This window comes from Microtus ochrogaster, chromosome 21 (genome assembly GCF_000317375.1).
Source record: "Microtus ochrogaster isolate Prairie Vole_2 chromosome 21, MicOch1.0, whole genome shotgun sequence".
Lineage (NCBI taxonomy): Eukaryota > Metazoa > Chordata > Mammalia > Rodentia > Cricetidae > Microtus > Microtus ochrogaster.
The window spans coordinates 25,447,860-25,465,112 of record NC_022022.1 but is presented as its reverse complement, the minus strand read 5'-3'; the positions used below and the strand labels follow the sequence as shown (position 1 = coordinate 25,465,112).

The 17,253-nt window shown below is 41.0% G+C and overlaps 1 protein-coding gene across 2 annotated transcripts in view; it reads right to left on the bottom strand.

Annotated features, from left to right (window-relative positions):
- The window catches only part of Cfi (complement factor I), a 31,629-nt gene that overhangs the window by 12,151 nt on the left and 2,225 nt on the right, over positions 1-17,253 (bottom strand). For both annotated transcript variants that reach the window (XM_013349953.2, XM_013349954.2), the window contains exons 2-6: positions 11,920-12,199; positions 9,513-9,666; positions 5,275-5,456; positions 3,612-3,725; positions 3,228-3,338 (exon numbers count right to left, since the gene is read on the bottom strand). In XM_013349953.2, coding sequence (XP_013205407.1) covers positions 3,228-3,338; positions 3,612-3,725; positions 5,275-5,456; positions 9,513-9,666; positions 11,920-12,199 — 841 coding nt within the window. The remainder of the gene's footprint in view (positions 1-3,227; positions 3,339-3,611; positions 3,726-5,274; positions 5,457-9,512; positions 9,667-11,919; positions 12,200-17,253) is intronic.

The window sequence follows — 17,253 nt, the reverse complement described above, 5'->3', positions numbered from 1 at the left end:
TATTAGGTTCAGTGTGTTCGGACTGATATGGTCAAGGTATTTTTATCATAGCAATAGAAACTCCAACTATGACAGGGAACTTGTAGGAGGTAAAGGCAATCCAGAGACGATACAAACTTGCTTTGATTCAGTGATTTTGATCTGACCCCCTAATAGTCAGTCAGCATATTAGCTATATATCTCTGCTCTCTGGCTCTTTCTCTAAAGGGGAACAATTAGAGCCATTTCTGGAATTTTGGCACTCCTCCCAAAGTAAGGCAATTGAAATAACAATGATACTTTACTAAGTACATAATATATACATATATATATATATACTCAAAAATGTGTAGGAAAATAAACTTTGTATTTTATGTAGTTACTCTATTACAAATTTTACCCATGAAAACTAACCAATTGTATCCCTTGACCTTAATCTTCATTAGTTTAAATAGGGGAGGAAAGGAAACATGGAAGACATGGGAGAAAAGACTTAGACATTGCACAGCAATGAAACTAGCTTCGATTGCAACCTGGCTCACCACTTTCCTGCTTGTAACCTTTCCCTGTCTTGCTTCCTTTACTAAGGACTGAACTAAATTTAATAAGAATAAAGGTACTTTACCTCTACTTCTCAGATACTCTTTAAAATAAAGGATTTAGGGGGCTGGAGAGATGGCTCAGTGATTAAGAGCACTGGCTGCTTTTCCAGAGGTCCTGAGTTCAATTCCCAGCAACTACATGGTAGCTCACAATTAACTATAATAGAATCTGATGCCCTCTTCTGGCCTGCAGGTTTATATGCAAAGCACTCATACAGAAAATATAATCTAGTCCTGATATTTCAAAAATATATTTATTGAAAATTATTTTTATATGACGTATTCTGAACATTATTTCCCTCCCAAAACTCCTCCAAAATCTACCTCACCCACCCAACTCTGTGCCATTTTTCTCTCTCTTTCTTAGAAAAACAAACAACAAATAAGAACAGAGAGAGAAGAAGAAGAAGAAGAAGAAGAAGAAGAAGAAGAAGAAGAAGAAGAAGAGGAGGAGGAGGAGGAGGAGGAGGAGGAGAAGGGGAGGGGGAGAGGTAGTAGGGGGAGGGGGAAGAGAAGGAAGGGAAGGAGGGGGAGGAGGGGGGGGAGAAGAAAAGATGTTTATAAACTAATTGTCTCTCTGTTTCCTTCTAGGCTGCTGTCATAATTTCCCTAACAAGCAGCTGGGGCTGAAAGGGTATATTTTAGCATTTTGTCTGTCTGCATGCCACCATGTTTCTTGCCATGATGACAATGGACTAAACCTCTGAACTGTAAGCCAGCCCCAATTAAATGTTTTATAAGAGTTGACATGGTCATGGTGTCTTTTCACACCAACAGAACATCGTCTAAAACAGGTACACATGCCATGGTGCATGTTTAGAGAGGACAACCTGTGTGCTGAACTCAGGGCAGCAGGCTTAGTGGCCAACACCTTTACCCACTGGGCCTTTCACTGGCCCTCTCATAGCGCTTTTGATTTCTCTTAATGTTTTATTTATTTCCCTTATTTTCTGTCTATAAATAGTAGAGACATTTATTTATTTTTTTGAGACAAAGTTTTGCTATGTAGCCCTGGGTGTTTTAGAGCTTGCTAAGTAGACCACCCTGATCTCAAAATTATAGCCATTCCCCTGCCTCTGCTCCTGGGTGCTGGGATTTCATGTCTGGTTGGGTAGGGATTTTTAAGTGTTATGTGCTATTGTGTCCCTGGTATCTAGAACAGGGCCAGGCACATGAATCAACAAATGCTCATGTAGCAAAGAATGACTGTAATACCAATATTTTTCCTTCGGAACTCATGGATGAGAATAAGAAGTCAGTATGCATGGCACAGAATAGGTACATAATCACTATCTTTTTAACCATTTGGAGTTGTCCAGAGCACCGATCCATTGAGACTTGGTAAACAACAAGACAGTATCACATATTATTATACATTTCTACTATGAATTATGTCCTATGGAAACAAAGCAATGAAAGAAAGTTCACTCCTATATAATTTCAGTCCATAAACACAGCAATAATGAAACAGTTGGAAACGAACATTTTGTAGCTTCTTGCTGACATGATGGATGCAGACAACAGTTTCAAGTCTGATAAATCTATAGGTGGATGACTGGTGGAGCTTTTTAACACAGACTCCAAACTGACTCAGGGGCCAATTAGCATCAGCAGAAGTGAGATGAGGAGGCAGAAAGACTTCACTTAACACCTTGTCAAGAGTCAGGCATGCATCTAACCAAGTCTATGAATCTAGAAGAAGTAACAGTCTATAGGAAAATGCCCAAGGTTGTGAGGAGGTTGGGGGTATCTTAAATAATAAAAGCTATTTTTAAAAGTTAATAAATGGAGCTGGGCAGTGGTGGTGCACGCCTTTAATCCCAGCACTCAGGAGGCAGAGGGAAGTCGATCTCTGTGAGTTCCAGGACAGCCAGGGCTGTTATACAGAGAAACCCTGACTTGAAAAACAACAACAACAACAAAAGTTAGTAAATATAGTATCCAAGTTTTTTGGGTATCCTATTTTGTACACATTAACTCAGGAGAAACATTCTTTGAGTTAGGAAAATTTGAACATGGCTATTTTTAAATAATGCTGGGGCATGCTACTATTTTCAGGAATACTTTCGAAAGTAGTTTAAAATACAGTGTTCTTAGCCAGCAGTGGTGGTCTACACCTTTAATACCAGCACTCAGGAGGGAAAGGCAGTCAGACCTCTATGAGTTCAAGGCCAGCCTGGTCTACAGAGCAAGTTTCAGGACAGCCAGAGAAACCCGGTCTCAAAAAGCAAAATACATACATACATACATACACACATACACACATGTGTTCTTATCATGAGAGAAGTATATAAGGTAAGTGACATGATATCTGAAGCTTTTTAAATATTGCAACAAACAAAGGAACAAGAGGGCAGATAGAGTGATCATGGCCAGCAGACAGCGGTAGCTGTCACAGTTGGAAGCCGGTGCCCAGGGGATCACGCTAATAGTGTATCGTTCCCACATAGGACCCTTTGTGATGAAAAGGGTTGCGATAACAAGTAGGCATGAGAAGAGACGCCGGCATTGTTCTTCACATGCCTCGGCTACAGTCCTACTGATGCGCTTCCCTACGGCTACTTAAGGCTGTGATTTGCCTAAAGAGGAGTTTCATACTCCAGGGCTCAACAATGAACTAAGGCAACCACACGAGTTCTGGATTACCATCACAGTTGCTCTCGTCGTCTCCTGTAATGCAGTCCACTTCACCATTGCACTGATGCTGTCTCGGAATGCAAACACCTGACTTACAATGGAAGGCGTTACCTTGGCAACCTGTGTAAACACAAGCAGAAGTTATTTCCGCTATTTGCCAGTGGGAGAGGTAGGGGCAGAGGCACCATGCCTGTCTAGCATGTGAAAGGCCCTGGGTTCAAGCCCCAGAGTACACACACTCGTGTGTGCAAACATGCATGTATGTGTATATACACACGCACACCACATGCATGCACGCACATGAGATGAGATATTATATTTAGCAACAAAGCTATTTTGACACTTAATCAGAATAATGAAGGTGGGGGACCTGAAAGGCGGATCCGTCCCTACCTTTACAGCACAGCTCGTCACTCTGGTCCCCACAATCGTTGACCCCGTTGCAGGCTCTCATCTGAGGAATATGTTTTCCATTCACACACTGGAAGGACTGATTTGTCGGAGAATCTGTAAAGCAGGGGTTATCTTTGTGAAATTTATTTATAGACTTGTGGTATAACAGTCTTAACGTATTACAGGATACAGGGGAAACTAAGATAAAAATATGACTCCAAGAAATGGTATAAAGCAGTGTGCATGATGGCACGTTCCTCTAATCCCAGCTCTCTAGAGGCTGAGACGGAGGGATGACTGCAAACCTGAGGTCAACCTGAACTAAACAGCAAGATCCCATCCCTAAAACAAAAGTAAGTTAATATGTTAATTAAAATTAATAAAATGAATACTCAACCTACAGAATGGAAAAATATTTGCCAGTTATACATTTTAACACAAAAGCTTATGTTAATTTTGATATAAAAGATTAATATATAGCACATACAAGAATTTTTTTTGAAAAATCAAGAAAACAAGCAACATAATCAGAAAACAGACTATGTACAGAGAGATCTCAAAAGGAGACATTCAGATGGCTAATAATCACTTTAGAAAGGGTTAGACATCATCGGCCATAGGAAAATTCAAACTAAAACTACTTGGAGATTCTATCTCACCCCAGCAGAATGGCTATTAGAACAAAGTCAGAAGCCAGCAAATGCTGGCGAGAATGTGGGGAAAAGGGAACCCTTGCTTGCTACTGGTGGGAAAGCAAACTGGTGCAGCCACTGTGGAAATCAGTGTGAAGGTTTCTTTAAAAAAGCTAAAACCATGGACACACATGGGCCAGACATTTACATGTTCCAGTACTTTGCTTTTCTTAGCACCAGAAAGGGTATGGTTCTAGTTTTTGGCCTCATACACATGTCAAACTATTTCTAAGTTAGGAGAGAGGAACAATGAGGCTGTCGTTTCTGGGGAAACTGAGGCAATGAGGTGGTCACTTAAGTATTTTAAAGAAATATACATAATTTAATAGGAGTTAATGCTCAAAAGGGGTGCCAAGATGTCTCTTTATACTTAAGCAACTTGTTTGCTATGATTATTTGAGTCCACGTAGTCAAGGGAGCAAAGAGGAGGCACATAATTTTGCTTCCACACAGGAACCTGGGTGGCAGATTTTGAGTGGCAAAGAAAGAACAGTGGAGGTCACGAATATTACTTCTTGTGGTGATAAGCTCATAGAGAGTGGCACTGTTGGGGGGGGGTGTCTTTGTTGGAGTAGGTGTGGCCTTGTTGGAGCAGGGGTATCACTGTGGAGACAGTCTTTGAGGTCTCACGCATGCTCAAGCCAAACCCAGTGTCTCAGACAACTTCCTGTTGCCTACAGATCAGGATGAATTAACTCTCATCTCCTCCAGCACATGCCTGCCGTCATGTCCCACCATGATGATAAGGGTCTAAACCTCTGAAACTGTAAGCCACTCTTTAAATGTTTTCTTTATAAGAGTTGCCATGGTCACGGTGTCTTTTCTCAGCAACAGAAACGCTGAGAGAGTTCTAAACCCCAAAACTTAATAGAGGTATCATTGACTCTTTGACTGATAATCACACCCATCATTGTTTACTTTAGTATAGGCGTTTATGAAATAAGCAATCTTGATGGAACCACTCTGCCAACCTGCATCCTGTGTGTAACACACTACATCAGCTAAGTCCTGGTAACCGTTAGTTCGTCTCTTGATAAAGGTGCACTCCGCCAAACTGGTTTCTACTCCCCGGCAACGTACATTCAGGCATTCGGTGGAGTTTGTGCGGAGCTCTTCAGACATGTTAAAACTTCTTTGTGTGACAAGAGCACCCCTGCAAACAGAATTGAATAAATCTGAGGGAAGAAAAATTCAGTTTTGTTTTTATAACCTTATTGTGGAACATAAGGGTCTACGGCAATCCCCCTCCAAAAAAATGATTTACAGATTATAGAAGATGCTAACATTCTCCTTCTCTGTGCCTTCAAACCTTCACTTGAGCCATCATTTGGGTTTTGCAAAGATGAACTAAAATAATTAATTTCAGCCAACCAGTCGGGGTTGAAAACATAGCAAACGTGTAGCAAGTATTGTTTTCCAGGTTTTACTAAAGAAGAATGTTTCCTTTTCATTTGATGTTTTCTTCCCATCAGAGAGGGCCATTCCTGACTTCTCCTTATCATGTTATTTTTTTCTTCACAAAAGAGAGTGAATTAATTGCCTTGATCTGAAGATTCTGGAAGTGTACATCAGAAAATGTCAGCACAAACTTTGTCTTTTTGAGGAGTCTCCACACCTGCCCCACTTTCCACCCCCATTTTGGAAGCCTCACCTGGTTGATCTCATTATTGCTTAAGATGTGGGAGGTCAACTTGTTTGAGCTCTAACAGGTTTTTGGTTTGGTTTGGGTTTTGTTTTTGTTTTTAGAATTAACTACCTTCAAGCCTTGATAGTATTTTTTTAAAATATTTATTTATTATGTATACAATTTTCAGTCTGCATGTATGCCTGAAGGCCAGAAGAGGGCGCCAGACCTCATTACAAATGGTTGTGAGCCATCATGTGGTTGCTGGGAATTGAACTCAGGACCTCTGGAAGAGCAGCCAGTGCCCTTAACCTCTGAGCCATCTCTCCAGCCCCAAACCTTGATAGTATTAAGGTTGTATTTTGGTATGTCTTTGAAGATGAATTTTGGTTGTCAACTTTAACATTCTTTTTAGGAAAGCACACCACAGGTTCTGTCTGTGAGAAGGAACATTCCCAGAGAGAACTAGTTCATGAAGGCTCTGATCTAATGAATGACTGAATCCCTTGCTGTGTTCATAATATGATAGCCTTATATTGGGTGGTCAAAGGGTAGAGAGGCTCATTAGAGGAAGTACGTCAGTAGGGGCATATGCTTAGGGCCCATACCTTGTGTCTGGCCCCTTGTTTCCTGTTCACCATGAGTATCCATTGCTATATATTTCTATCCCCCTGATAATGTGCCTCACTGCAGACCTAAAACAATGGACCTGGTCATGAGAGAGGGAACTCTCTGAAACCAACAGCTGAAATACATAGTTTCTGTTGTTAGTTTTTCTCTTACACATTTTTGTCAATGCAATCCAAAAAGTAATTAATATAATGCCATTCTTCAACGTCTCAGTTTGTTCAAAATATGTGAAAAGAAGCCTTCTCAGTTACCCAGCCGTCCAGAGATGATGACTGATAGCGAACTGTTGTTCTAGAATATTCAATTGCTTCCTGCTTCTCTTTAGAGTAAAACAGGTTTAAATTAAAAGTTGAGCAAAGATACATCAGAAATGGAAATAGAAATAAAATACTAACTGCAATATAAGTGACAGATTTATTAGAACAAAAGGCAAGAAGAGAACAGAGAGGGTATTTCTGGTTTTGCTGAGTCCATTATGAAAATACAGCATAGTCCTACAAAACAAACAAACAAACAAAAGAGCCATCGGGGGCAGTTTGAGAAATAAATATGATTTTTTTTACTCACATCTAAAGTTACCATAGAAAATATGATAAGTAGCACAGGCAGGGGTATAGTACAGTTGGTTGTTGCTTGCCTAGTTGGTTTCATTTCCAACACTATATTAACTGGCTGTGGTGGCACAATCCTATTATCCTAGCATTTTTGAAGGTGGAGACAGGAGAAATAAAAGTTGAAGGTTGTCCTTGGTGAGTTTGTGGCCAGCCTGGGCTACATGAGCCCCTGCCTTAAAAACGAAGCATAGAAGATATATTAAACACCGGCAATCCTCACTGGCTGAAATCAGAGAGTCTGTCCATGAACTTATGCAATTTATGGCAAAAGACAGTTATCATGTACTTAAAGACCAAGAGTTCACCACTAGGTTGAAAAGACAGGTTTGCAGGTCACAACAATGGAAACTCAGAAGTATGCTGTGGCTCACTCAAATCATAAAGGCCCATGCAGACAGTTGCAGCAGCTGCGGTTACCGGCTCCAGATCTACACATGGTCAAGTCAGGAAAAAAAATTCTGATGTAGGATGTCCTTTTGTATGCTGTGACTATGTGTTTCTCTTATTGGTTGATAAATAAAGCTGTTTCAGCCAATGACCAGGCAGAATATATCTAGGCAGGAAATCTGAGCAAAGATAGAGGGTAGAGGGGGCAGGATGTGGCCACCACGGGAGATGTGAGGTAACAAGCTATAAGCCCACGAGCCTCGTGGTAAAATATAAACTAATAAAAATCGGTTGATTTATAAGAGAGAGCTAGCCAGAAAGAAGCCTAAACCACTGGCCAAACAACTGCAACTGCTAACAAGCCTCAGAGTGGTCATTTCATAAGCAGCTGTGGGGACCTGGTGGGCAGAGAGAAGTCGGTGCTGCAAGACTGTGGGATGAAGAAGAGCCTGCTGGCTACAAAATCCAGAATGGGTGGAGGAGGGACTCATGAGGCCCTGCCCCTAGTTGAGGAATATTGGCAACTGATAGCTGTGTGGGGGAGGTGGGCATTTTTCTTTGGGGGACTTAAAAGGACTCAGCTATTCAAAATGGGAGAAATTAAATATATATGTATATATATATACATACATATATATATATATATATATGGTACTGGAAGGAAATATTGAGGGAGCAGGTGATACAGGGATAGTATGGATGGATATGACCAAAATATGTAGTAGACATGATAAAATTCTCAAAGAATAAGGTAGTATATTACACAATATATTTAAAGAAGATAAAGATGGAAAGAAAGAAATGAAACTAACTGAGAAAAAAAACTTGTTTATTGAACTGAATATCTATTTTATAAACCTCTGAATATAAGTATTTAAAAGTAAAAAAGAAATCGAATTTCAACAAATACTTAAAATACTTACCGTACAGGGACTTTCTGTAACAATACAGTTAACTAGGAACTCAATGATAAATAATTAAAAACAAACTAACGTATTCATTTGGAAAGCACAAAAGAAACTTCAAAACTGCATGAAAGACTGTGTTGGCAAACTAGGACATGTTATGGATAGCAATAAATAAAACGTCACGTGTGGAAACTTAGTGAGTATAGGTGAGGCATTCCCAAGGGAAACTGTGCCTTCAGTACATCTGTCTGTAAAGTAAGAGCAACTGCGAGCGGCTCAAGTTAAGCATTCAACCCTAGGGGTTAGGAAACAAATCAGGAGGGTGGGCTGAGGCTGTGCTGACCCATGGGCATGAAGCCCTGGGGTCATTCCCTGGCACTGTCCCCTTCAATAAATAATAATAATAATAATAATAATAATAATAATAATAATAATAATAATAATAATAATAATAATAATAAAAGGGGAGATTAAATAGGCAAATGGCTTAAAGACAACAGCAAAGGGTAAGGCTATAGAAATAAAGAAGTAAACTGGGTGGTGGTGACACACACCTTTAATCCCAGCACTCAGGAGGCAGAGGCAGGTGGATCTCTGAGTTCTAGGCCAGCCTGGTCTACATTGTGAGTTACAGGGCAGCCAGAGATACACAGAGAAACCCTGTCTTGAAAAACCAAAAGAGGGAGAGAGAGAGAGAGAGAGAGAGAGAGAGAGAGAGAGAGAGAGAGAGAGAAATAAGCAATATGAGATCTTAAAAAGGAGACATCATACTAGATGCATAAAACCAAACAGCTAGAGGTGTATTTGAGGGTGTCAAAGTCCCCACAGGCCTCTGTCCGAGGCGTGACTGACAGGTGCTCCCTACCCACGGGGCTCTAACTGCTGGGGACACATTCAGTCTTTGCCACAGCGCTGAGAGGTGGGTAGTTACCGTTCTCAGGTTACATAGAAAGGCACCGCAGCAGAGGGAGATCAGCCAGGAGGAAAGAAGACAGCTGGAACAATGGCCTTAACTGTTCAGCAGATCCTGTGAGAGAAGCACTCACTGTTGGTATCCGAGGTCAAAGCAGGCCACATTGGCTTCTGTCATGCTCCAGCTTTCTTTACATACGAACATTTTCTCCTCTTGGTCCACAAGTTTCACTTGAACAATTCCCTCTGCCTCTGTAGTTCCATAACTTAAGGAAATACTAAAATTTTCTAAAATAAAAAACCAAAAGGATGGACAGACAGTAGTTCAGTATTTCTTTTCTCCCCTTTTAACTTGTCTTTATTAAAATACCTAACATGAGATTAACTTTGAGCATCATAATGACTTTAACAAATGATAAGCTATTATTTCGTGAGTCCTGATCATGTTAGTGGCCATGCTGTTTATGGCAAAACCACTAAATTCTCGTACCGACCATTAAAGATAAAGTTATATTTATTTTCAGTTGAACACAGGAAGTTGAGAATCGGAATTTGCTTTTCTAACTGTGGTGGTTTGAATGAAAATGGACCCCAGAGGCTCATATATTTGGATGGCTGGTCCCTAGTTGGTGGAACTGTTTGGGAAGGTGGTGTGGCCTTGTTGGAGGACTTCTGCCACTGGGTGGGAGTTGAGGGTTCAAAAGCCCATGCCAGGCCCAGCAGAGAGCAGAAGAGGGTTTTGGATCTCCTGTAGCTGGAATTACAGGCACTTGCAAGCCACCTAACAAGGGTGCTGTTGTTCTGGATGAGTGAGAAACTCTCTTAAAACTGCTGAGCCATTGCTCCACCCACCCCATCCACCCCCAGTCCACAGCAAGGCCTTTTCACTGAATTCTGAAATAATTGGATGGCCTGGTGGATAATCCCTTTAGCCAAGTAGAAGTGGGAGTGGGGAAATTCTGAAGGACCAAGCAATAAAGAACAGCACCTCAGAGCCTAGGCAGTTTGGATGCTCAACTTACTAAACCTGGATGGAGGTGGGCGGTACTTGGACTTCCCACAGGTCAGGGAACCCTGATTGCTCTTCAAGCTGATGAGGGAGAGGGACTTGATGGGGGAGGAGGAGGGAAATGGGAGACGGTGGCGGGGAGAAGGCAGAAATTCTTAATAAATAAATAAATTTTAAAAAAAGAAAAAAATTTAAAAAAAAGAATTTATACTGCTCAAAAAAAAAAAAAGAGCAGCACCTCAGAGCCACAGGGACTCAAGGAAAGGCCAGATTCTGGTGACCCCTGTTTTTGTTTTTCTAGATATTACTTAAATCACTAAGACCTAAAAACAGTTTATAAACGGTGGGTCATGACCATACACAGAGTTACTTAATTGATTTGTGGATGGCAAAAGTTAGTAAAAGGTTCCTGAAAGCACAACCAAAAGTTAATTAAAAAGCAAATGTGTAGCAGGCAGGTGGCGCATGCCTTTAATCCCAGCACTTGGGAGGCAGAAGCAGAGGCAAATAGGTCTCTGAGCTTGAGGCCATCTTGGTCTACAGAGTGAGTTCCGGGACAACCAGGGCTACACAGAGAAACCCGGGTGAAAAAAAAAAATCAATGATCTGAGGTTGTTCTGGCAGTGCATGACCCTATTGCTTCGTGTGACTTCACTGCAGCCATGTTTTCAAACACACACACACGCTCACTTTTCACTGAGCATGTGTCTTGCTGCGCAGTGTGGATGAACACTGCCAGAAAAACCTTGGCTCAGATCTAAGGCTACAGGAACTTTTTTTTTTTTTTTACTGTACCTACAAAGCTTTTTCCTCATACATAAACATGCTGATTTAATTACAAAAAGCCAAGATATCTAATATCTGCCTAGCATTTCTCAGCACATGAACCTCTGATTAGTGTGTATCCTTGGATTGGATTGGATCAGAATGTTTGGTTCTTAAAAACTGCTGTTTGAATTGCTAACTTCAGTAGTATCATTTTTGCTCAATTGTTATTTCCAATTGGCTTGAGATCAGTACCGAAATTCCATTTCTGAAACAGCCCTAAATATCCTTCTGTCCCTTTGTACTATGTGTATATGTGAAGTCAGGTTCCCAGCATTGAGGGACTCCAAAGTCAAAATATTGATCAATTCTGAAAAGCACTGAAGAGTATGTCTACAATGTCAAATATTCAGACAAGATTAACTCACATAAAAATAAATGTATCCATCTCATTAGAAAGCAAATTTGCTTTCATATTTAATAAATGGTAAAATTATACACATATCAAATAATTATTTTTAAATCAACATCTTATAATCAGTCAATATTTGATTTGTACACCCATTTCTTATATTCTACTCAGAGTCATTTAAAAATTTCCTGAGTGAAAAGGGGGGTCATGAATTGAAAAAGTCTAAGAAGCCTTGGTCTAAAGAATTTCAAGTTGTCATTAGAACATTACACAGCAAAAGCATTTTGTGTGGCAGAAAATACAGCATACCATTGCCCTCCTGTTAGAAAAACTTGGTCACACACATCTTTCCTACCTTCCGTTGTGCATGTTCCATTGTATGAAAACTTTGTCATTGGTTGAAGACATTCAAAACTCTTCTGGTGACAGTAGCTGGGGTAGTCCCTTCCGTTAGTGGCACACACTGGGATGCCCTGCTTTGGGCACAGGTAAGGGAGTTTGCAGACACAGGTTCCATCGACACATTTCTGCCACGGCTGGCAGAAGACTTTGTTACAGGAGCGGTGCGTGTATTTGTTTGGTAAGCACTTATGGTCCAGCAGATCCTCCTGAGGCTGACCCGATGGCGAAACACACTGTGAACAGGGAACAGCAAACAAAAGCCTTTTGTGTTCTGGGAATGAGAGGAAGTGAAGCAGAAGAACAGAACAGACCCGGCCAGCGGCTGCAGTGAAATACAACACATGTTTGGTATAGCAAGCAGTCCTGACTCTGGCGGGTACAACACTGAGGACTGCAGATGGGTTCTCATTGGTAATGAGCCTGGGGAAACTGAGGCAGCCGGAGTACAGCATGATAATGGCTTAGACAAGCAATGGACAAAATGATAGGATTCAACAATTTAATCCATGTGGGAGTCAAAGGTGAGTTTCATGGAGAGAGGATGAAGGATGCTTTTCCTTCAGTCAGCCCTACCAAGGACCATTTGAAATACATGTATCTAATTCCATTAATGACCAATCTCTCTCCATGGATTTATTCTCCATGCTTCTGTGTGATGGATCTTTTTTATTGATATGCTGTTAAAATGATTTTCAAAAATAAAGTGATGAGTGGCATCACTAAAAGATTAATTTTTGAATTATTAGACCCAAGATGTGCTTTCTTGTATACCAGTGTGATTATTATCTATAAATAGATATTATCTACAAATAAATGAATCCATGTATCTTGTGAGCATGGTCTCAAACAGCTTAAGCAATTATTAGCATAGCTTTGTGCTATGTAACATTATTCCTGGGAAGATGTGAACCAGCATCTACTCAACCCAGATAGAGAACCAAGAACAGACCAAAGTTAGTATAGCACCAAAATCCCATTTGGTGAACTAATAATGGTTTTGCTGGAGGTTATTCACAGGAGTATTGGTGAGGAGTCACTTACAGGAACAGAAATAACTCAGAGAGAGCTGCGTTGCAGAAGCCCATCCAGCACAGGTGACAACTCGTGAGAGCTGGAACACACTACACAGCCTGTGGGCAGCTTGATAAGGTGGAGAGTGTCCTTGCCAGACTCACTCTTCTGAGACAATCCTTACCACTCTTACTGCTTCTATATGCACGGGGAGGGGGAAGCCTAGTGAATCTGGTTAATTTCAGGGACTTCCTGAAGCCTCTGAGTTGCTTACTTCCTGAGTTTAAGAAGCTTCAGCACAGGATAAGTGTCTTACCTCCCTTGAGGAGATCCTGCACTTTAATGAGTTTCCTTCCAAGATGGAGGGTTGCCTCTTGGAAGAAACTGCTATGCAATAGTTTGTTACCTAAAAAGGGTATTCCTCATCCATGTATGTGTTATGAAGGCTATAATAAGTCAAACAAACCTATATGGTGTTCCCATGGGTAAAGAAAGCATTACATGACTTTGCAATGTGTCCCGAAGGTGACTCAGAGATACATAGCCTGTTCCCAAAGCAAAGTGGCTCCCCTCACAGCAAAAGGAACTTGGTCTAGAGGCACCAGAACTGGAGAATGTCAACAGTTTTGGCAAACTCACTTTACTGTGAAGCTCAGAGCCAGTGGAGATTTTATGTCGTTAAAAAACAAAACAAAACAAAACAAAAACGACTTACTGAGGTTCAGGCTGTGTCAGAGTGATAATGGAGGAGCCTCTGTGGCAAAAATAAAGTTGGGAAGTATTTGGTGGCTCAGGCTTCCAACAGGCATTACAGACTTCTTGGTGACCTCAACCTACTGGCCAGGGGGAAGAGATGACTCATATGCTCTCTTTGGACCTAAAGGCTCATGTGTTGAAGCCTTGGTTCCCAGATTATAGTGTGACGGGAAACTTTTAAGTGGAGCCTATTAGAAAGAAGTGAGGTCATGGAAGTAAGTAAATACATTTTTTTTTTCAAGACAGGTTTTCTCTGTATAGCCTGGCTGTTCTGGAATTTATTCTATAGACCAGACTGGCCTCGAAGTCCCAGAGATCCACGTGGGTCTGCCTCCCGAGTGCTGGGATTAAAGGTTACCACTGCCTAGATATAAGTTAATACTTTTAAAGGAGATGTTGGGACCCTTATCTGTCCCTGCCTTTTTGTTTTCTGATTATCGTAAAGTGAAGGGATTTTCTCAACCACACACTCCTGCTGAGGTATACTGTGCAGCCACAGGCCTAAGGCAGCAGTTCAACCCCCTGCTCCCCCCAAAAAACCCTTTCTTCTTCTAAGTTGATAGCCAAAAACAGATACTCTTAAAAACCCTTCAGTTTGTCTGGAAACCATTTTAACTTGGGCCCAGGCCTTGCCAATTGTTTTTCTTGTACAGGCCCTACACAGATGGTCCAACTTAGCCCAAACGAAACGTTTTACACGAAGCCATTCTTGTGTTTTCAGGAGATGATATGGGAGACTTGGAGGAAAGTTGGAAGTGACAGAGAGTGTCAAATATGAATACTCACTGGGAACTGCTGCTATACAATACAGTTGCGTCTCATGTTTCCTATAAATTGTTCCCTGTCCAACTTCTGTCCCATTTCCTGGGTTCTCATGACATTTAGGAAAAAACAAGCATCCAGATTAGCTTCATTATTTTTGGGCTAGACTTTATGAAGTGCTACTGATGGTCAGTCCCTTAGTGGGACTGAAAAGGGTCAAGCCGCAGATCTGTCACACCTGACTTAAATTTATTTTTGCAAAGGTTATGATTCTAGCACATTGTATCTATAGAAACATTGCCAAAGGAGTGAACCATGTCGTGGGAAACACTAGGGCTGAAACCACCCAGACCTTGATTGGCTTCAAACTCTAGACACTGGCTTCCCTAAATGAATTCCTGACTGAGCTCAGGTTACTGTTCAGAGAGACTAATAAAGAAAGGTAAGTATTAATGAATGAACAATGACCTACTGGAAGACCAGCCGTGTAAAGTATGTATGTAATGAACGAATAGTGACCTATTGGATGACCTACTGTGTGTGTCCCTATTGCTTAGTCATGGGAGTGGTCTTCTAATACCAACTCACTACCCAATAGTTCCAGATGCTGGCCAGTCAATTTCATTCCTCTGACTCAGATCTACCCCCTATTAGTAGGAAGTACCAAAAATTAGTCCTTACCTCGATTCCCTAAAGAATCAGAAATAGGCAAAAGACAAGGGTGCAGGAGGACCTTAAACCGAGGAGAATCTTGGAAGCAACAAACCCCAAACCACTCCAGATTTCAGCCCCTTGCCTGCTTTTAGGTATTTGCTTTCCTTCAGCCTCTGACACGTGAGCCAGCATGGCAACTGTTGGAGGCATTTGATTATGTCTGCATAGACCAGTGCTTTCTAACCTCCTATCTCCTGCTGCAGTCCTCAGCTGTAACTACCCAGAGCCTCTCCTCTGCTGCCGAGACTAGTTCTCGCCTGTCTACGGTTGGCTGAGGTTGGCTGAAGTGTGAGCAAGCGCACCCCTGAAATCTGCCATCTCTATGACCAGCATCTTGAAGAGCAGGGTCCTGTTTAGTAACATTCTTTCTTGGTTCTTAAAAGCAACTTATGTGTATTTTACAGTCAGTCCTCGTTGACTTAATTATTTTCACATCATCTATCATGGTGCTCTGATTTAAGGAAACCAAAAAAGGGCAGGGGTATTTCTTCCCTAGGAAGAAATCTGCCTCTAGCATTAAAAATACCAAAAATGTCTTCCAGCTGACTGGAATTTCATTTTGAAAACACAGTTTAAGCTATTTGAACACATTTAGGTTGCCTCTATGATAAGGTACATTATAAAAGGTGAAATAGAAATTTCACTTTCTTTCATAAACTATTTTTTTAACTTCTGAGATTTTTGCCATTTTCATATTAACTGTGCTTTTATTTCACTGCACCCATGTTTTTGTGGATAGTGAGGTACATGAGCCATGGCCCAGAGGGTAACTTGTGAGAGTTTGTTCTCTTCTCGCACCATGAGGGATCAAACTCAGGTCATGAGCTTTGGTGGCAAGTGTCTTTACTCATAGAGCTACTGAGCTGGCCCCAAACGCCAGCTCTTAAAACACTGGTGAAAACCTTATTTCTGGAAGACTGTTCAATATAAGAAAGACACCTTTTCTTTCTTCAAGGGGGTAGTATTAGTGTTTATCTTGTTTTTAAATTTATTCCAGGAACCCATGGGACCGTATTGGCTAGTTTCACCTGCCAACTTTGCCTGATCTGGAGTTATGAGAAGAGACTCTCGACGACCAATGCTATAGATCAGGTGGGCCAGAGTGAAGTGCTTGTCTGGACATCTCTGCAGGGGATTGGTCTTGGTTGCTAAGAGATGTGGAAAGGCCCCGTCTTTGCAGGCGGCATCATCCCATAGGAAATGGGTCTACAACAGTGTACCCTGGGGAGTTTAGCTGAGAGCGAGCAAGGATCCGTGTGTTTATTTTCTCTGCTCTCGAGCACAGATGTGGTGCTTGACCTCCCAGTGTTGGCTTTTCCGCAATTATGGGCTATCCCCTAAAATTAGAAGCCAAACAAACCCTTTCTTTCAAAGAAGCTTTTTGTCAGGGCATTTATCATGGTAGCAGGAAAGAGACTAGAACAGGATAGAAATATTTTAAATGAAATTTCTAATTATAAATGTTTTAACAAAAAAGGTTTTTTTGAGTTGTGAAATTTAAAAACCTAGGAAATATAAACCACCAGCAAACCCATTACCCAGAAACAACAACTGTAAAATATTTGACACAAACACTGGAAGACCCTCTTAATTGTCATATGTAGAAGCAGTTATGCTATACATCTATGTGTCTGTGTCTATATATCTATGCACATATGTGTACTTTTATAACAAAATATTCTGTAATTCAATGCACTTTATCAATAAGTGTTTAGTTTAGTCCCACTTTATAAATATAATAATAACATTTTAAATGGTACACACCAAATACATTATCCTGTTCTCATAACTAGTTTTTTGTTACATTGTTGCTTCTTCAAGCTGCATGAAGACAAAACATTTTGTCAATGCTATCTCAAAGTTCCTTTATCACCACAGTTGACAGTCATGAACAGATAGTTAAAGTGTCTTATGATGGAGGAAGGTCATTGGTTAATTAAATAAAGAAGCTGCTTGCCCTGATAGGCTAAAACATAGGTGGGAGGAGTAAACAGAACAGAATGCTGGGAGGAAGAGAAAGTGAGCTCAGACTCAACAGCTCTCC